At 41.4% G+C, this 20,781-nt stretch overlaps 1 protein-coding gene across 1 annotated transcript in view; it reads left to right on the plus strand.

Annotated features, from left to right (window-relative positions):
- Positions 1–19,581, plus strand: part of COL11A1 (collagen type XI alpha 1 chain) — a 528,076-nt gene extending 508,495 nt beyond the window's left edge. The window contains exons 64-67 of the mRNA XM_033916645.1: positions 2,031–2,143; positions 6,887–6,955; positions 11,882–12,115; positions 17,975–19,581. Of these exons, the coding sequence (XP_033772536.1) occupies positions 2,031–2,143; positions 6,887–6,955; positions 11,882–12,115; positions 17,975–18,121 (563 nt within the window). The 3' untranslated portion in view covers positions 18,122–19,581. The remainder of the gene's footprint in view (positions 1–2,030; positions 2,144–6,886; positions 6,956–11,881; positions 12,116–17,974) is intronic.
- Positions 19,582–20,781: the final 1,200 nt, after the last annotated feature.

Consider the following 20,781-nt stretch of genomic DNA (forward strand, 5'->3'; position numbering starts at 1 on the left):
CAGCCGACCTCACTGACCCTCCCATTGCGAGTCGACCGACCGACCGACTGCACCACACACTCAGCTGCTAAATTGCATGTGAACTGTAAAACTAGGTATTTTGGGCTCTATTTAGGTGCAACTTAGATGGACATGACTTAGGTGTCCCTTAGGCGTGCTTGATGCAGCCTCATATAGCTGAATGGGTCTTTTATTTTTCAGCTAAAGAGGACTCCAGGTTGATTTTATGCTCAAAATATGTTTAATAATGATTTACTTAAACAATGCACATTTTATATGTACATAAAGGCCCTGATTCTCTAAAAGTGCGTCCCGATTTTAGGCAGCTGTAGACGTCCTACAGCTGTCTAATCAGCCAATCGGGATGCACGTTTTTAAAAAAAAAATGCTCCCCAGGCAGGCCTGAAGGTGCCTCCGGGAGCCTAGGGAGACCCGCAAGATGCCTAAGCTCGTCTAAGGGCCTTAGGCGGGCCTTAGGCTGAACCTAGGCGGCCCTACGCGTCTCCCTAGTAGATGAGAAGCTTAAAAATGTAGGCCAGCAAAATGCTGGTCTACATTGTAAGTAGACGCGGCCGCTATACTTATCGCGGCAAGGGATCTCTCTGCCGCTATAAGTATAGCGGGCCGTGGCCCCTGACCAATCACTGGCAGGAGGGTGCCCAAACCCTCCTGCCCGAAGACGCACCCCCTCCCCGACACTACCGACCGCCCCCCCCGACACTACCGATCCCCCCCCCGACAATATCGGTCGCTGGCAGGAGGGTGCCCAATCCCTCCTGCCCGAAGACGCACCCCCCCCCGGCGCTAACAACCCCCACTCCACCAAACCTGTTCTTACAGATGGGTCTTGCACGTCGAGCAAGCAGGCACGCCTCGTCAAAATGAGGCGGGCCCGTCCCTTCCCGGCCCATCCCGCCGAAGCCTAAGGCCTGATTGGCCCAGGCTCTAGAAGCCTGGACCAATCAGGCCTTAGGCATAGTGGGTCCGCCCATCCCCATTTAATCTAAGGCCTGATTGGCCAATCAGACCTTAGACTTAGTAGGGATGGGCGGACCCGCTATTCCTAAGGCCTGATTGGTCCAGGCTTCTAGAGCCTGGGCCAATCAGGCCTTAGGCTTCGGCGGGATGGGCCGGGAAGGGGTGGGCCTGCCTCATTTCGACGAGGCGTGCCTGTTTGCTCGACGTGCAAGACCCATCTGTAAGAACAGGTTTGGTGGAGTGGGGGTTGTTAGTGCCGGGGGGGTGCGTCTTCGGGCAGGAGGGATTGGGCACCCTCCTGTCAGCGAACGATATTGTCGGGGGGGAGATCAGTAATGTCGGGGGGGGGCGGTTGGTAGTGGGGGAGGGGCGGTCGGTAGTGTCGGGGAGAGGGGTGCGTCTTCGGGCAGGAGGGTTTGGGCACCCTCCTGCCAGCGATCGGTCAGGGGGCCACAGCCCGCTATACTTATAGCGGCAGAGAGATCCCTTGCCGCGATAAGTGTAGCGGGCCGTGTCTAATCTAACCCGATTCTCTAACCCGCGTCTGTAACATGGACGCCGGTTACAGAATCGGGGTTTAGTTTAGGCCGATTCTGAATAGGACGCCTCTCCCGGGCGTCCTATACAGAATCAGGGCCTAGGTGTCTTGCGGGCCTCGCCTTCAATATAGGCAGCCTGCCTGGGGAGCATTTTTTTTAAAAAAACGTGCATCCCGATTGGCTGATTAGACAGCTGTAGGACGCCTACAGCTGCCTAAAATCGGGACGCACTTTTAGAGAATCAGGGCCAAAATGTGCATTGTTTAAGTAAATATATATATATATACTAAACCTTCTATTGGGAGGGTGGGTAAAGAGTTTGATAGAAGAGGCCCTAAAAGAAATACACTACTCACAGAAAATGGCTTGTAGTTCAGCGCAAGTGAACGTGTCTGATGCACAATCTTGACATCATGTTACATCATCAAAATGCACCTAGATGGCAGACTGCCACTAAATAATTTTCAATGCAAGAGATAATATTTTATTTCTAACATATTTGATACATTTCAGGGGAATATTGGATTGATCCTAATCAGGGATGCACTGGAGATTCCTTTAAAGTTTATTGCAACTTCACGGCAGGGGGCGAGACATGTATCTTTGCAGACAAGAAGTCAGAAGGCGTAAGTACTACTGTCATTTTTATATATTTGTCTCTTAGACCTTCATGTAATTGCATTTTTCACTGCCAAAACTATTTTGTTGAACCTGACATGCTGCTTTTTCTGCTGTATTAACAATAGTAATAGTACTATTCAAATAAGAATTCTTTTTCTATAATTATGATTTACCAGACATGGAGGGGCATAATCTAAAGTGTGCCTTAGGGCTCCTTTTATCAAGGTGCGCTACGGGGGTTAGTGCGTCGGACATTTCATCACACGCTAACCCCCGCGGCAAGCCAAAAACCTAACATCTCTTCAATGGAGGCGTTAGCGACTAGCGCGGCAGGCGGTTGAACGCGCGGTATTCCGCGCGTTAACCGCCTACCGCACCTTGATAAAAGGAGCCCTTAGTCTGAGGTTGGACGTTTTGTGCAAAACGTCCACAAACCCATTATGAAAAATGTCCATTTTCAAAGCTGCCAAACATCTATCTTTTATTTTTGAAAGTGAGCTAACTATAAATTTTGGTCCTTATGACATCTCCATTTATTGCCCATTTTCAAAAATAAAAGCGTCCACGTGAAAAACATACAAAAGCAAGTTTTGTAGACATACCCACCAACTACCTTTTCTGATCGCGACAGAAAGAATCCTCATCAGCTAAGTCAGTTTTGGGGATTCCTGGCGGTTCAGCCTATGAGGATTCCCCCTACCAGGATCAGCTGAGCTGCAGAGTCCTACACCCCTCCCCCTGACATCCCCGGACCTCTTCTACTTCCCCTGACATCCCCCACATCTCCCTGACAATCTAGGACCTCCTCCGACATCCCCTGACATCCCCATGCCCTTGATATCCAAAATCTCCCCTTACATCCCCACCCCCCACCTTCCCAACATTCCTGGGCCTCCTTCCCACATCCATGGATGAGAAAATGTCAAGAGAGAAGCTCCCTCCCTCCTGCCTAGAGGGCTGTGTGCTGCAAATGACGGGGCATCCCCCTCCCAATGCATTTTGGGATGCAGTGGGAGGGGCCAAAGGCCCTGATTGGCTCGAAACATGGTTTTGATTATCGGCACTTGGACGTCCCTGCTATTAGGATGTCCAAGTGTCAACTTAGGCTGGTTTTTGGCCATTTTAAAGTGTTGATTATGAGCCCCATAATGTTAAACATAGGAATTGCATAAAAGATCAGACTGTTCTTGTCTCTGTTTCTAACAAATTCATGAGCCACATAAATAGACAATTAGATATTTGCAGCTCAGGACATTCTCTACATCCAGTCAAAAATATTTTGTGGCTGATATTGAGTCCGCAGGAGGGAGACCGGCTAACTCCCATGGTTGACACTGAGCCCTGATATTTAATGCCGGGTTATTTCCGATGACTGGCATTGGTTATCCGGTCTATTTTTGGCTGGCTGAAACTTAGTTAGCTAAGTTGATTTTAAGCTCTGGCTGGTTTGCTAATAGCAGGCAAAGATAGAACAGCTATTTGCATGGCATGAATTAGCCGCTAAGCATAACCAATCACCATTTAAAATCAGCTGCCATCTACTGCTGAATATTAGCTCTCAACCAGCCAAACACTATTTAACCAGCCAGGAGCTATTAAATAGCTTTGAATATTAGGTGGTTTGACTTCATATTTTTTAAGGGGGGGGGACAATATTCACAAATACTTACCCAGTCAGCAGCAGGTACAGCCCATATAAATGCTTTATAGGGGAGTGTATGGTTCAGTGGTTAGAGCCACAGTCTCAACACCCTGAGGTTATAGGTTCAAATCACATGCTGCTCCTTGTAACCCTGGGCAAGTTAGTTAGGGCTCCTTTTACAAAGCCGTGCTAGCGGGGTTAACGCGCGTGGCTTTTCATCACGCGCTAACCCCCGCGCTGGCCAAAAACTACTGCCTGCTCAAGAGGAGGCGGTAGCGGCTAGCGCGTCCGGCGGTTTAGCACGTGCTATTACACACGTCAAACCGCTAGTGCGCCTTTGTAAAAGGAGCCCTTAATCTCCCATTGTCCTAGGTACATTAGGTAGAGTGTGAGCCCACCGGGACAGATAGGGGAAAATGCTTGAGTACTCTGAATGTAAACCACTTAGGCTATAAGTGATAAATGAATACTAAAAATAAATAAACCATTGAAATATTCTGTGCTGCTTATATTAGGCCAGCAAATGCACTAACAGTAATTGGCCAGGAGTTATGTACTAGGTCTTCCAGAATCCTGCAATCAGAGTGCAGATTAAGAAACAGAGATCAAGAGGTTATAGAAGCAGAAATCATGTAGAGGCATGGTGTGGAGTGCCATGACAGTGTTCTCTTACACATAGCCCTGCAGTAAGTGGGAACACACTTTTCTTTGGTCTAAGTATTTGATTCCCTAGGCAAATACCTCTGTTGCCTATACCCAATCCAGGCCTGCCTCATTCCTGACCCTGATCAACCTCAGAAGTCAAGAATTTGAGATAAACGTTGAATTCAGGTGACACAGCTCTAAACTATGTGATCTAAACTAATGCAGAAAACTTCAACTTTTTTTTTCTTTTCTAGTTAATGACGTCCTCATGATTTCTGAGTTTTCCACTAACTTTTTTAGATTTATTTTTGTTCATCTCTGGGAAAAAGTGACTAAAATCACCAGAAACAAAAAATGAATCCTGTTAGAGGAATCAGTTTGTCATACAGCAGTCCAATCTACCAACCTTTTATGTGAAAAAAAAAGTTACAAAACATATAACTTTTTCAGACTGTTTATGGACCCATGGCATGACAAATCTGCCATTTTCAACAGTTTGAATCTATTTCTTTAGTCACCTTTTCTCAAAGATAGTCATGTTTTTTTCTTAAATAATGACTATAGTTTATTTAAAATGAAATAAAATGCTTTACAATATATTTCAAAGCATTGTACAATTAAAATCAGAAATAAAATAATGGGTAAAGACAATACTAGAGCAGACAATACAAGGACAGGCATACTAAGTCGGGAAGAAGGAATTAAACAAAAGGGAAATATGGAAGAAAATTAAAATTTTATAGTAAAGAAAAAAAAACAGTGGGAAGAAATGAAGGGAAAGGGTGAGGAAAATTATAAAATTTATAAAAAATAAAAGAGATTTAAAATTGTATGAGATTCAAGCCAACGGCATTTGATTCCTGCTGAACTCAGAAAATCTGAACTAAAAACTTTTTCCGCTTCTGAAGTGGGTCAGACTAATCTCATATTAGTTGCTTTATCTCTAGTCATCAACAATGACAATTTGTTCCATTGTGATAACAGAGAACTTGAGTCATATGTAAACTGTGATCTCTTAATTAAGCTAAGCATATACAATGCAGTCATTCAATTCTCTTCAGCATCCTTTGATTTTATGTAAATATTGATCAGTTACTAGGGGTAGGTGATAAATACTGTTCTACAGTTATATATTTAACAATACATATTTGGCAATTTCTCAAAAAAATGTCATTCTATGATTTTACTTTTTTTTAAAACCTTTTTTTATTTCTAGAATATCATAATTAAAAATAAAAGTAAACATGTTTCCAAAATATTAAACCAGTAAAAAAAACAAAAAGTATAAGAAATAGAGGAAACCAAACTATGGGCCCTTTACCAAGCTGCTCTAAGAAATGAGCTTAGCATATTCTTACACAGGACTTTTCCATGCTCTGAGCCCATTTTTAGAATGGACTTGCAAATTGAGCCCGTTACCAAATTTGCATGCACAATTTTTTGCGCTGTTTATAAAATTCAGGGGAAAATGTTTTTCACATGTGCGGGAGCCAGTAAAAATTAAAGATAATGTTGGTTAGTGTGTATCAATGTCAATGCACTAGCTGAATAATGGTTCCGTACCCATTCTCCACCTTTGACATTCCCCCTCTTAACAAAAACAAAAGCTGCATGCATATAGCAAAACTAATGCAGAAAACTTCAGCATGTTCTGTGTTAGGCCATTTTTGTTATGATAGGCTTGTGCGTTAGCGTCTAACAAAGCTTAGTGGCCCCTGTGTATGCAAAGGAACATATCCTACTCAGATTAGTTGATGTTCACAAACTGAAGGGGAAACCAAGTGTGCTAACTGCTAAGAATGACCCCCCGACTCCCTCCAGGGTTCCTCCAGCAGATATTCTATCAGAAATCTTTTCCACTTAAAATTCCCAGCATGCAACAATATAAAGTTTGCCAGGCAAATTACCTTATCCATCCAATATCAATTAGCAAAATGCTGGAACCGACTACTGCTTACACTATGATCTTGTGACCACTATCTCAGGTTCAGAAAACATTTAAAAGCATTTCTGTTCCAAGATAGGGAGCTAACTCTGAAGTACCTGAAATGGTAATTGTAAAAGCCCATTTTTAAACTGTCTAATGCAACTCCTGGGACAAAATGAAGAGACAACAATGACCTTCTTGTACTTGTAACTATGTATTTGTAACTATGACCTAACTATATTAATAATTATACTGTACTACCTGTACTAGCAGCCCTATGAAATGTCCATGTCAAACTGTTCATTGTACCTTCCTAGGTAACTGACCCAACCTCCTGTAATCTGACCTTGAACTGAATAGGTAAAGGCGGAATAGAGAACCTGATTAACATAACATAACAATAGATGTAAAATGGACTACATGGCATCTCATGCGCTCTAACTTTAGTAAAAGGGCCCCTAAATCAAGAAGTATTGAAATAGATGGCTGAAGCTTTACTCAATTTTCACAGTTCTTATTCTAACTTTCCATTAGGTCAGAATTGCATCATGGCCAAAAGAAAATCCAGGAACATGGTTCAGTGAATTTAAAAGAGGTAAACTGGTAAGTATACAACCAAATAATGAGTTTAACGGACCATAGCAAATAAAAGGTATTTTATAAATTGCATTTTCTAAATTAGATTTCAACAGATTTATCCAGCTGATGTTGAATTGTCATAACACAAAAGGAAAGTCACAAAAGAAGTTCATATTTTTAACGATTCTTATTGATGCCTACTATATATAAATAATTTAAATAAATAAACATAAAATAAAAAATTCAGAAAGAATAGATTTATGCATATAGAGCCATACTTGCTAAAGCATTATAAAATTTTGCAGTTACTGCACGATAAGAGCCAAAATTAATGTGTGATAATTCCCAAACTCTCTGTTAACAGTGGGGGGGGGGGGCATTTTCCATGGTGTATGTGCTCATGACTTCAGTTAATCTACAATAAGGAAGCCACTATTGTATCTTCAATCAAATTATATCATAAATGTCTTACTCAGGTCTCATCAAAGGCAAAGGTTCTCTGCCTTTGATGAGACCTGAGGAAGACATTTATGACATAACATGACTACAGTTAGATATTAAAATGCAACTTACTCCTGTATTCTATCACACAATCTGAGGATGCTTAGCACCCAGCATCCTAGCCCCTAACTTCAGGTGACTTTAATGGAATTACCTCTTACATGCAACGAGGCCTCACTCTTTCTCAATAGCTGGGTGCAAAAATTTACACCAGGTTTCAGCAGACAAAAGTCCTCATGCCTAACATCCCCCCCCCTTATGAAGCTGCGTTAGCTTTGTTATTGCTGGCCATGGCACTATTAACTCAGATGCTCATAGGAATTCTGTTGAGCGTCAGAGCTAATACTGCCGCGGCCAGCGATAAGCGGCTTCATAAAAGGGGGCTAAAGTTGGGTGCAGGAATATATGCTAAGTACTGTTCTACAGTATAATGGTTGTTTAGCACTAAGTGACCGCTGTAGAATTGGCACTTACCAGGGATCTTTAATAGTGCCCAACAGGTGCTATTTACTGAATCTGGCCACTAGCGTATACTCCTTTGCAAAGAGTATATACGGTTGATAACATTTAGTCCAGAATGAATAAAAAGATACATGTTTTTGGCTGCCCATCTCTACGAACACACTTATGAATCTTTTATTATACCTGAGCTTAGAGAATGACACAGGGCCAAATTTTTTCCCATCCCCGCAGGAACTCATTTTCCCATCCCCGCGAGTTCTTTTCCTGTTCCTACCCCATTCCTGCAAGCTCTGCACTCATCTGCAGAAGCCTCAAACACTTTAATATCATAAGTGTTTGAGGCTTGTGTGGTTAAGGCAGAGCTTAAAGGAATAGGGTAGGAACAGGAAAAGAACTCGCGGGGATGGGAAAATGAGTTCCTGCGGGGAAGAAGACAAATTAGTACTCATGTTATTCTCTACCTGAGATCTTCTTATTTGATCCTTCCTTGTGTCAGTATCCCCTTATATATATATATTTTCGTAAATTGCATAGATATGTTATGACTCTCGGTGTATAAAATAAAGCTAAATTACTCGTATGTACTATGAGCAGCTGTAGCTTTACTGACTAAGGTTATAGGCTGTTGAGAGGGAAGCCATATTATTTAATTGGAAAGTAGTTCTGTATAGAATGGTACAAGAAAGCTCTGTGTTGCTTGGGGACATGGCTGGATAAATGCAGCAAATATAACGTTGTACTTAGCCATTCAATTTTCTGCGTGTCGAACAGTAAGAAGTGTGAGGGCTGCGATCCTGGCCCAAGAGCAGACTTGGAGCAGATCCTTTTGTGACAGCATATATCCCCTTTACAATATAGCATAACATAACTTAAGAGTTGCCTTACTGGGGCAGACTGAAGGTCCATCAAACCCAGTATCCTGTTTCTAACAGTATTCAACCCAGGTCACAATCAGTGGCGTAGTGAGGATGAGAGGCTCCCAGGGCAGTGGCACCCCTCCCCTTCCATCTTTTCCACACCCCCACCACCACCTCCACACACACCTTCCCCACCCCCTCCTGCTGAACACACACAACTTTCCCTTCCCCCGTACCTCCGTAACGTTCCTGGCGCAAGCAGCAACCCCCGATCTGCGGTCATCCCAGCGTCGGCTCTTCCTATGATGTCACTTCCTAGGTGCAGGTCCAGGAAATGACGTCAGAGGAAGAGCCGATGCTGGTGCAACAGCAGGTTGAGGGTTGTTCTCGCCAGGAGCGTTACAGAGGCATGGGGGAAGGGAAGCACTGCACACGCACGACAGATGGATGGGGACGGAGCGGGGGGACAAGATGGTGCCCAGCGTGGATTGCCCCCTGCCCCCCTACTATGTAACTGGTCACAATACTTGGCAGTGGTATACCTAGTATATTTCACACCCGGAGCTGATCATTTTTTAACACCCTCTCCTTTATATATAAAAAAAATTATATATACACTTAGGAAAAGGCAACATCTTAAACACAGGAGTGCGCACTAGCACCCTCTTCTATCAAACTGCGATGGCAGTTTTTAGCATGGGGAGCCATGCTGAATGGCTCGCGCTGCTCCCGACGCTCATAGGAACTTAATGAGTGTCATGAGCAATGTAGGCCATTCAGAGTGGCTCCCCTTGCTAAAAACTGCCATCGCAGTTTGATAGAAAAGGGCCTAGAACATCAATACGTCCATTATAAAACTAAACAAGCCAGATTAATATAGATTGATCCTACACAGTCAGGGTAACAGAAAACCATGTCCTTTTCATATACACAAAACATAGATATACCCTTGCCCAGTATGGAATTGAATTGAACTTCTAAGAAGCTACACTCTGCATGCAGTGCAACACCACAGAAACAGAAATAATGGCACATGTCCCCTGATACTGTGCAAAATATAAAGATATGTAGCAGATGTAAATTTGAAAAAAATACCCTGACGAATAAAAATCATCACCTTGCAAATTAACAAATAGAAATAAGACAAAAAATGAAAAATAAGGAAATACCATTTTATTAGTCTAATATATTCTTCAATTTGCTTTCAGAGGCCAAAACTTACTTCCTCAGGTCAGTGGAGTATAGAGTATACTGCTGTTATGGTATTCTGTCCTGATCTGAGGAAGTGGGTTTTGGTCTCTGAAAGTTAGTAAAAAAATATATTAAAATTAGTCCAGTAAAAAGATTACCTATTTCCATTTTCTACTACAAATGTTTATTAATACAGCTACAATACTACTTTATTCTAATGAAACAAAAAAAAATCTACTTTTTGTCATTTCTGCTTTAATAATAATAATAACAGTTTATATACCGCAATACCGTTCAGTTCTATGCGGTTTACAATAGGTTAAGCGAGGTACAAATTGATTGAAATTAAGAGGGGGAAGAGGAGAGTTAATAGGACCGGAAATGCGTTGTTGAGGAGAAAGAGATTAATAGGACAGAGGAATCACTTCTTTCCATGCAACATGTCCTCTCTCTCCCTTCCATTCAGCATCACACCGCTCTCTCTGCCCCTTCCATCTACTATCCACCCTCTCTCTTCTATCTGGTATGTGCCCTCCCTCCCTTCCATATGGCATCTTCCCTCTTTCTATGCCCCTTCCATAAACTGTCTATCCTGTGCCTTTTATCTTCTTTATATAGGATTCATTTCAGCTTCACCCCCTCTCCATTTTTCTCTCTGTCTCCACCCCTCCTCCATGCTCTGGCATTTCCTCTTCTCCTTTACTTCCCACCCCACCCACTCCATGGTCTGGCATCTTTGTTTGCTTCCCTTCCTCCCTCCCTTGCCCTGGTCTCTCCCTTCTCTCCTTCCCTTCCACTTCTCTTTCCCCTCCCCCTTCATGCTCTGGTATCTTTCCTTCCTTTCCCTCCTTTCCCTGTGGTCTGGCATATCTGTCTCCTTTGCTTCCTCCTCTATGCCCTGTCATTTCTCCCCTCCCCTCCATGGTCTGGCATCTCCCTTCCTTCCTTCCTTTCCCTCCCTTCTATATAGTCTGGCCTCTCTCTCTCCTCTTCTCTCCCTTCTCTGGTCTTCCATCTCCCTTTCCCTCTAATTGGGCACAGCATTTTTCTCCTTCTCCCTGTAATGGGTATCTTGCTCTCTCCCTTTATCTTTTTTGTCACTCCCCCTCTACCATCGGCAGCACAGCCATCACAACTGCTGCTGCTCTGCCAGAAGGGGAAAAAGTTCCCAACCATGATGCTGGCCCTCGGAGCATCCCGTTATGAGCTACACCCAGGGTGGACCACCCTGCCCCCTCTGTGGCATACCATTGGTACCTGGCAAGATCCCAAAGAGTAAAACAAATTTTATGCTGCTTATCCTATCCTAGGAATAAGCAGTGGATTTCCCCAAGTCCATCATAAGGGCTAATTTTTGCACAGAAAACATACTTTACATGCAAAATATATGTGTGTGTGTATATATATATATATATATATATATAAAACTACTCCTATATAGCACCATTTCAGTTATTGCTATTTAATAGATCTATGTGTAGAGATTCACAATGAAACTCCATGCTAGATATTAGAGAATGACATAAGGACAATTTTTTTCCTGTCCCTGCAGGAACTCATTTTCCCATCCCATCCCACTAAGTTCTTTTCCTGTCCCTGCCCCATTCCTGCAAGTTCTGTCCTCATCTGCACAAACCTCAAACACTTTAAAATCATAAATGTTTGAGGCTTGTGTAGTTAAGGCAGAGCTTACAGGAATGGGGCAGGGACATGGACAGCAGGGACGGGATGGGAAAATTGAGTTCCTGCAGGGATGGGGACAAATTTGTCCCCGTGTCATTCTCTACTTGATATCTACAAGCAGGTATAATATATCTGAAACTGATTTTGTATGAAGGTAATACTGAGCTTTTCATACGGTTTTCTGTGAACAGCAATCATTGGTTTGGACTAAAAAACAACCCACAAAAGCTGAATGTTTCTGTGATTTTATTTTCAGCTCTCATATGTGGATGTTGAAGAAAATCCAATTAATATGGTTCAAATGACATTCCTTAAACTACTGAGCTCCTCTGCCAGGCAAAATTTCACTTATAACTGTCACCAGTCAGTAGCTTGGCACGATGCATCATCTGACAACTATGACAAAGCGCTGAGATTCCTAGGATCAAACGATGAAGAAATGTCTTATGACAACAACCCTTACATCAAAGCCCTTCATGATGGTTGTGCAGTAAGTAAAAATTCAGAATCATTTTTTCCCTTTAATATGACGGATTAGTATTCGTACTCAAAAGTCATTGTACAGCATTTGTACTTACCACATCATAAGTGCAAAATCTTAATGTACTGTAGTAAAAAGACTCTTTAACGAGCTATCATATCTTTCAAACAAACTTGTAAAAGTAGAATGTTACATGTGTTCATGGTTACTGGTATTTGATATACTACCCTGTCTTGGAGAAGTTAAGGTCATTATACAGTTTTTTCTTTCAGGTACTCTAAGGGCTCCTTTTACTAAGGTGTGATAGCGTTTTTAGCGCATGCAGGAAATTACTGTGCACTACACTTCGAGAACTAAGCCAGCTTAATGCTGGCATTAAGGTCTAGTGCGCGCGGCAATGTAGTGCACGCTATTCTGTGTGTTAAAGCCCTAGCGCACCTTAGTAAAAGGAGCCCTAAATATTTTCCCTATCTGTCCCAGCAGGCTCACAATCTAACCAAGGTACCTAGAGCAATGGAGGGTTAAGTGACTTGCCCAAGGTCACAAGGAACGGTTCCTGATTTTTTTTTTTTTTTACAAATGAAACTATATATACTTTTAACCATACATCCTATATAAGCACCAATAAAACACTCCCAATGCAAATAATAAATAAATTGGATAAATACTGGGGGAGGGGAGGGAATCTTCCCTAGTTTTCTTGTATCCTCCATTCAGTTATCCCCCATTCAGGGCCACGGCCCATCTAGTCTGCCCACCCCAAAGATCCTCCCCTACCTTTCTCTGTGAATAGATCCCATGTGTCTATCCCATTTGGCCTTAAAATCAGGCACGCTGCTGGCCTCAATAACCTGAAGTGGAAGACTATTCCAGCGATCAACCATCCTTTCAGTGAAAAAGAATTTCCTGGTGTCCCCGTGCAGTTTCCCGCCCCTGGTTTTCCACGGATGCCCCCTTGTTGCCGCGGGACCCTTGAAAAAGAAGATATCTTCTTCTACCTCGATGCGGCCCATGAGATACTTGAATGTCTCGATTTTCTGTGTTGATAACTCATGAGTGACAACAATATATGTATTTTTTTTTTTAATCCCCAAAGAACTCCTAATTATATTGAACATAAAAACCAATATTTATGATTTATAAATGCCTATGAACAGAAACACTCCTATGGAATAAATCTGAATAAAGCAGTACATACATGTCTCTAGAACAGCAGCACTTGGTATGGGAAAGCTTAGTAAAGCATTACACAAGTAGTCTTGTGGATGGGCCAGTGAACTATAGAGAGAAGGGCCCAGGCCCATAAGCCACTCTAACCACTATATTTATGGTGGAAAGTGTGAGCCCACCAAAACCACCATATGGGTGCAATCTGTAGCCAGAAGAGCTATTGGGGTGGTAGGTGGGTTTAGTAGGTTTTGGGGGACTCATCACAAATTATAAGGGGGTTATGTAAGTTATATATCTGGTACCCTTTATGTGAAATTCACAGCAGTGCCCTCTGAGGTGTCCTACTGCTCTGTTAGCATGTCTATGTGGCCAGTCCATTACAATGTTGGTCCCTCCCATGCCCAAATGGTCTGGACTTGGACGTTTTGGACTTGGATGTTTCGGTGGTCAAAAATTGGGTATAAAGTTAATCCTTAGGTTGAATGTCCTTTGGAAGTCCTGTCATCCAAGAGGTTCAAGTAGGTGATTAAAAAAAAATTGTGTGTGTGGGGGAGGGGAGAGGGAGGGGGGAACGACATCTAGCAGTTCGCCTTTCGAAAATGGATTTTTCTGTGCCTCCGAATTTGGATATCTTACAGGAAACGCCCAAATCAGACTTAGATGTCCTTTTAGAAAATGGCCTTCCACATGTAAAAAATTATATAGGTACTACTGTGCTGAATCTAGAACTCAAAATGTTTTATTGTTGGGGGTTGTGGTTGACCTCTATCCATCTACCAGATATATAGTACTTGAATATAAATCATTAAATGTTTGCCCTCCCCTAAAAAAGGGTCAAAAAGTAGCCCCTGTTGTGGCCAGCATTTACTTACCTTCCTCCCTTGATGGATGAGGTGAGAAGGAGGAGCACAGTCCCTCAGGTCCCTCAGGTCAACAGTGCCCCTGGATCACCAAGTCTGGGATGGTAACTCTCTTGGCTGACACTGACAATATTGCAGTTAACTGATGCAGGGACATTGAACATCTGCATATGCTCAAGGCATGCTGACTCCCACCCCTTAAAGATGTTCTAGGCCCCTGCACCAGCTTACTGTGATTCTGTCAGCATCAGCTGAGAAAGTTACCACCTTGGACTCAGAGATTCAGCAATCTCATTGACCTGTGGGACTCTGCTCTTCCTTACCACAGTATCAGTCAGGGAAAGAAGGTAAGAGGAAAATTGCTGGACACCACAGGGGAGAGAGAAAAGGGAGAAATGTGGTAAACCACATGGGAGAGAGGAAGGAGCGGAATTTATATAACCTTTCCCCCAGTTTATATTTAAGTTTTCTTCCCCTTTTTTTGGAGGGGGGGCTCCTAGCTCGGTTTATACTTGGATAGGTTTATATCTGGGTATATATATAGTATACTCTAGTTTTATTTATAGGAAAACATATTCATTACAGGAAAACATACCTGATACAAGAAAATATATTCATTAAGGGCCTTATTTTTAAAAACAACAACCCAGAAAAGATGGCATAAACCAGTACTTTAATGTTTTAATCGCAAAGTGTTCAAGTGTTCATTTTCAAAATTGACCTTTTAGATGTCTTCCAGGTCATTTTACCTCCTGTACATCTAAATCTTAAAGGGACATGTTGGAGATGTAATTAGGATGATCTTAGGACTTGGATGTCTTGTAGGGATAATCAAACCAAGTTTCCAAGTTTATTAAATATTTGATTAATCGCTTATTGACATTCTAAGCGATGTACAAAGTATAAAATATTAAATTACAATAGTTGAAGGGAAACAGACAATGTAAATACAACTGACAAGACAAATTAATGATACAGAAGGAAGGGAGTAGGTAAAGAAATACAATTTTAAAAAATAGTAAAGGAAACCTATAAGGGCAAAACAACATTAGGGAGGGGGAAGAAATAAAAAACAGAAATTTGGGGCCTGATTCTGTATAGGATGCCCGGTCTCAGCAGTTGCCTAAGAGGCTTTTGAGAATCACATATGGGCATCCTATATAATATTGCATCTGTCATCACAGACAGACGTCTAACCACTCCAATTCTCTAACCGGCATACATGTCACAGGCATTGGTTAGAGAATTGTGTTGCCACTGAGCTGATCGTGGCAAGAGAATCTCCTTTCTGTGATCAGCTGAGTGGCTGTGGCAGGAAACCCCCCAGCCACTATGGGAGTGGCCTAAGGTAACTGGCCAATCGGAGTCTTAGACCACTCCCAGTGCATCACAGAATGCACAGGGAATGAGGCCTAAGATTCTGGTTGGCCCATTCGCCTAAGACCCCTCCTATGGGGCCTGCCGCAGACATTTGTGTGTGGGGGGGGGTGCTGGCAGGAGAGTGTGGGCATTCCTCCTGCTGGCCAAGTTCATGGGGGGGAGACAGTTTCCCTGTTGAGGATGCTAAATTGATCACGGCAAGGAAATTCCCTTGCCACGATCAGCTGAACGGCCACGCCAATTTGAAATGTAGACAAACATTTTTCTGGCCTACATTTCAAGTGCCTATCGCGGCCCTAAGGAGATGCCTAGGGATGCCTAAGCTTGCCTAAGGTCATTTCCGGAAGAAACCATGCTTACGCCTATCCTTAGGTAAGCCTAAGTGGCCCTAAACATCTTCCTTGGCTTGTGAAAACACTTACAGTGTAGGTGACCTGCCTTGGTTTTGTTTTTTTAAATGTTAGTCCCCATTGGCTGGTTAGACAGCGGTAGAACGCATACCACCGCCTACAATCGGGACGCTGTTTATAGAATTTGGCCCTTGGAGTTAGACCTGTTTTAAAAGTGAATAAAGGCAATAAAGTTATCAAAACTGACAAGATGACAACTGGATGCATGAAGGCATAATCCCCCTATACTCCTCCAGTGGTCACTGATACCCCCCCCCCAAAAAAAAAAAAAAAAAAAGATGTGAAAGGAACAGTACATGCCAGCCTCTATGACACCTGCAGATATTATGGGAAATCCTAGCACAGCAGCAAGCAGGTGTCTGGAGTAACCTGGTGGATGGATGGTGTAGTGAATCATAGATGGAGGATCCAGATCCAGATCCCATGCTACCCATGACATTTATGGAGGAAAATGTGAGCCCAACCAAAACTTACTGGACTGCCATCTAGGTGCCACCTGCAGCCATAAGGGCTATTAGGGTGGTAGACAGGTGGGTATAGCAGGTTTTGTGGGAGTTTGTGAGGGCTCACCATATACTATAAGGAGCTTATGGTGAAATGTGTACCTGCCACTCTTTATGTGGGGTTCACAGCAGTGTCCTCTAAGCTACCCCACTGTCTGTGTGGTTAGTCCATTAAAATGCTGGCCCCTCCCACATACAAATGGGCTTGTTGTGGACATTTTGCACTTGGATGTTTTGATTTTCAAAAATGGTCAAAAAAAATAGGCATCCTAAGGGCCAAAACGTCTAGATAAGTCATTTTCGAAAAAAAGAAGATAGACATCTTGTGGTTTCAAAATTGTTCACTTTCCCAATCTGACTTTTGGATGTCTTTGTGGAAATGTCCAAAGTCGGACTTAGACGTCCTATCGAAAATGCCCCTCCATGTCACCAGTGGATAGACTTTTTCTCTAGCTAAACATATTTCAGTGTTATTTAACTGAGAAAATGTACTGGTGTGTGTCTTCCTGTTCTTTTCTATTTAAATTGTATTTCTATGTAATAATTCACAACAGTGTTATTAAATTGACAGAGTAAAAGAATTAAGTGTACCAGAGCACGCACAAAAGTGGTTAACATTATCAGGAGTTTCTAACAACATTTGAAGCCATGAAATCAAATTCTGTTTGGGAAATGTTTGCATTCATAACATGAATATGGACAATTAAAATAGCAGAGTGGAGAAGTAGGTTAGTGGTTAAAGTGGCAGGCTGAGCCATGATTCAAAGCCTACTTCTGCCATTAAAGACTCCTTTTGATCTAGGCAAGTTATTACCTCCTCTGTGATTTCAGGTAAAAACAAAACAAAACTGGGTTTAGAGAAATGCCTACTGCACCAGAAAATAGCTTGAGTTTCTGCTGACAAAACATTAACTAAAATTATGCATAAAACAAATAGAACATATGTTTATGCATGACAAAATCATAAGCACTAAGAACATAAGAAGTTGCCTCCGCTGAGTCAGACCAGAGGTCCATCTTGCTCAGCGGTCCGCTCCCGCGGCAGCCCATCAGGCCTAGTGCCTGAACAGTGATCCCTGATTAATTTTATAACTTACCTCTAATCCCATCCCTATAATCTACCTCTACTCTTATCTGTACCCCTCAATCCCTTTGTCTTCCAAGTACCTATCCAAAGCTTCTTTGAACCCCTGTAGCGTGCTCCTGTTTATCACATCCTCCGATAGCGCGTACCATGTATCCACCACCCTCTGTGTGAAAAAGAACTTCCTAGCGTTTGTTCTAAACTTCTCCCCTTTCAATTTCTCTGAGTGCCCCCTTGTACTTGTTGATCCCCTTAATTTGAAAAATCTGTCCCTGTCTATTTTTTCTATGCCCTTCATGATCTTGAAGGTTTCTGAAGGGCAGTTATGGATGTCTTCTGGCTTAGGAATGTATAGATCTTACTACATTATTAAGTACTTGAATACATTTGAATAAATAAATGTTCTTCATATTTAAGCCTTTGATTTGCAATTTTTCTTTCTTCTTTTTTTTTCCTTACAGTTGAAGAAGGGGTATGGAAGGACTGTGCTTGAAATCAACACACTAAAAATAGACCAGCTGCCTATTGTAGATGTGATGTTTAATGACTTTGGAGACCAGAACCAGAAATTTGGTTTCGAAGTTGGCCCTGCCTGTTTCCTGGGCTAAATCTTAAGACACAGAGCAGATCCACCAAACAATTTCACCTTGGTGCCACCAACTCACTTCATGCCACATGCAAGTTTTAAATAAAGATGGGGTTGAAAATGTCTCGCTGTATATGTATATGCTATCTATAAAATATTTGTTGGCCAGCATCACATGACTTAAACTTATTTGGCAAACTTTGAAGGACCTAAGATGCTGTGGCAGAGGCATACAAACATAAAATAAACATTATGAGCATCTCCCTTTTATGCTATATGAAATGAATGTCATGGTGCTCCTTCCAACGCAACAAAAAAAGGTGCTAAAATGTGTTTAATAAAGTGTAATTATTTTATGTACTATACTATTATTTCTGTGTCCATTTGCAGAACTTGCTTGTCTCTTTCACTTGCATTTGATTCTCTTAGCAATTGCAAATCACCTTGACAATGAGTATTGTGTAATATGGAAAAGAAAATTGGGATTTCTAGTGAATCTAATTTGGATTTTGTGATTCTAATAAATTTTCTTTGTATATATTGATGTTGAAGAGCTCAGTTTATTTGTCATCACCCCAAAAAAGGTTTCCTCAAATCCACAGCTACAAACCTGGAAGAACGTCAGGAACTCATTCAAAGCAACTCTGTTAGTGTTTGATTTTCGAACAAGTGAAACATCTGTTAAGATGCAATGTTCATTGATGCTATACCTCATAATTTTATCTGATCCCAGAATTTATTTACATACCTGTATATAACTAAGATAAACAAGTTTATATTTTTGGGAGAGGGAATGTGTATGAACATTCAAATACTTATGTATAAAAAAATGTGTCTGTATGAAGTCAGTGCAGAGACATAGGCCTATTCCGCTTTTGTACCTATTTGAATTTGCTTTGCATAGCTTCTTTGATCAATATAAATATTAAAACTGGAGTCTAAAACAATTATTTATGGATTTGTGTAGTATTTACTTTGATTCTGTTTAAGCAGATCCCTTTTCATACCCATATACTGTATTTGTCCAGTCCATTCATGTAACCTTTCTAATAATTTCAATTTAAGGACAATGTCTAGGTCATGTGATTCTACCTCGTTGCTAAGCAACATGTGAGAGGACTGCTTGCCTTCTGTCCTGAAGCTAAAACAATTCCCAATTCAAATCTTGCTGAAGACTGGTGTGGTTTTTTATCTCAACTAGCATTTTAAATCTGCAACACAACGCCTTTGTAATTATTTTCCTGATATCTGTAAGACTTGAAATGAAATGTTTGTCACTATTTCATACATAAGTTGTTAAGTTATTTGGTTCTATATTCCACTGGCTCACTTTTACTGATTTTGCATCATGAAAACAAGGCATGTAAAATTTGGATGACGTGAACTTTTTGTTGTTTAGAGTTTCCTTTATTTTTAACCAAAGTTTGTAACATCATTTCAAAGAGTAAATATGAATGTTATCAATAAAGCCAAGTCTGTGTACACGGGCTCATAATTTCTGTTCTTTCATAGACAAAAACTATTGGCGTCTTGAATGCGATCTTCAAATGATCTTTTCTAGCCCTTAATATGTATTTTCATATTAGACCTTTTTATGATCATCCTTGGTTGGTAAAAAGGTTTTCTATCACTGCATTTTAACTTTGGTACAATAAATTTTGCCTGCATCTTGTACATGGTCTGCAGTTTTGGTTTGTTTTTCCTGGTTTGGTGATTTCACTGCAGATTTGGTTGGATCTCTTTTTGTTGCTCTTCATCCTTTTACAAAGTCACAGTAGAGGTAAATGCTCCGATGCTCACAGAAGTCCTGTGAGCTTTGGAGCATTGAACTTGCCGGCCCACGGTAGAAACTTCCACTGTAGCTTAGTAAAAGGGGGCCTGTACAAGTAAATGTGAATATTCACCAACTGGAGGCCTAAAGTTCAACAGATGTATCAACCTCAAAATTGTAGCTCAGTGGTGCATATATTTGATTTGTGCTTTTGTACACATAATGGCATTAACTCATGACAGAAAACTCACATTTTATTCTCAAAACATGTAAACTAAACATATTAAAGCCATGTTGACTAATAATACTAAAACAAGATGGCTCAAAATAAAGTGTACATCCAATCAAGAAGGAAAAGAAGAAACAGGAGTGAAACAGCTAACACCACCTATCATTGAAACCAAAACAGTATTCAATAGAAGGTTTGAAAAATCAATATAGTTCAATTTAATGTGAAATTGATGTTTTATTTATTTTAAATGTCTGTTCTGCCAATCCAATGGCTCCTTTTTCTAAACTGTGGAAGAGCTTCTTACCGTGGGCCTGTGGGGTAAATGCTTCAAAGCTCATTCTATTCCTATAAGTGCTGGAACATTTACCTCTTTGGCTTGCGGTAAGAAAACTTTTCCGCAGTTTAGTAAAACCCAGCGCAAATGGTTTGCTTTTGTCTGGATGTCCATATCTTAAAAATACTTGATCCCTCTTCATGTACAGTATAGTGCTCCTGCATACTGCTAAGGAATCATGCTTGGTTGTGGTATTCAGGCCTCTGATTTGAAAAGGGGTTCTCCAATTCAGCTATTATACTGCAAATAACCTATTTAGAAAGTCAACCTTTCAAGGCAATTTTTCAAAATTTTGTTTAAATAGAAGTATTCATATTGTCAGGTTGAGCGTTGGAGCACCATCGA

The sequence above is a fragment of the Geotrypetes seraphini genome, chromosome 12 (assembly GCF_902459505.1).
Source record: "Geotrypetes seraphini chromosome 12, aGeoSer1.1, whole genome shotgun sequence".
Lineage (NCBI taxonomy): Eukaryota > Metazoa > Chordata > Amphibia > Gymnophiona > Dermophiidae > Geotrypetes > Geotrypetes seraphini.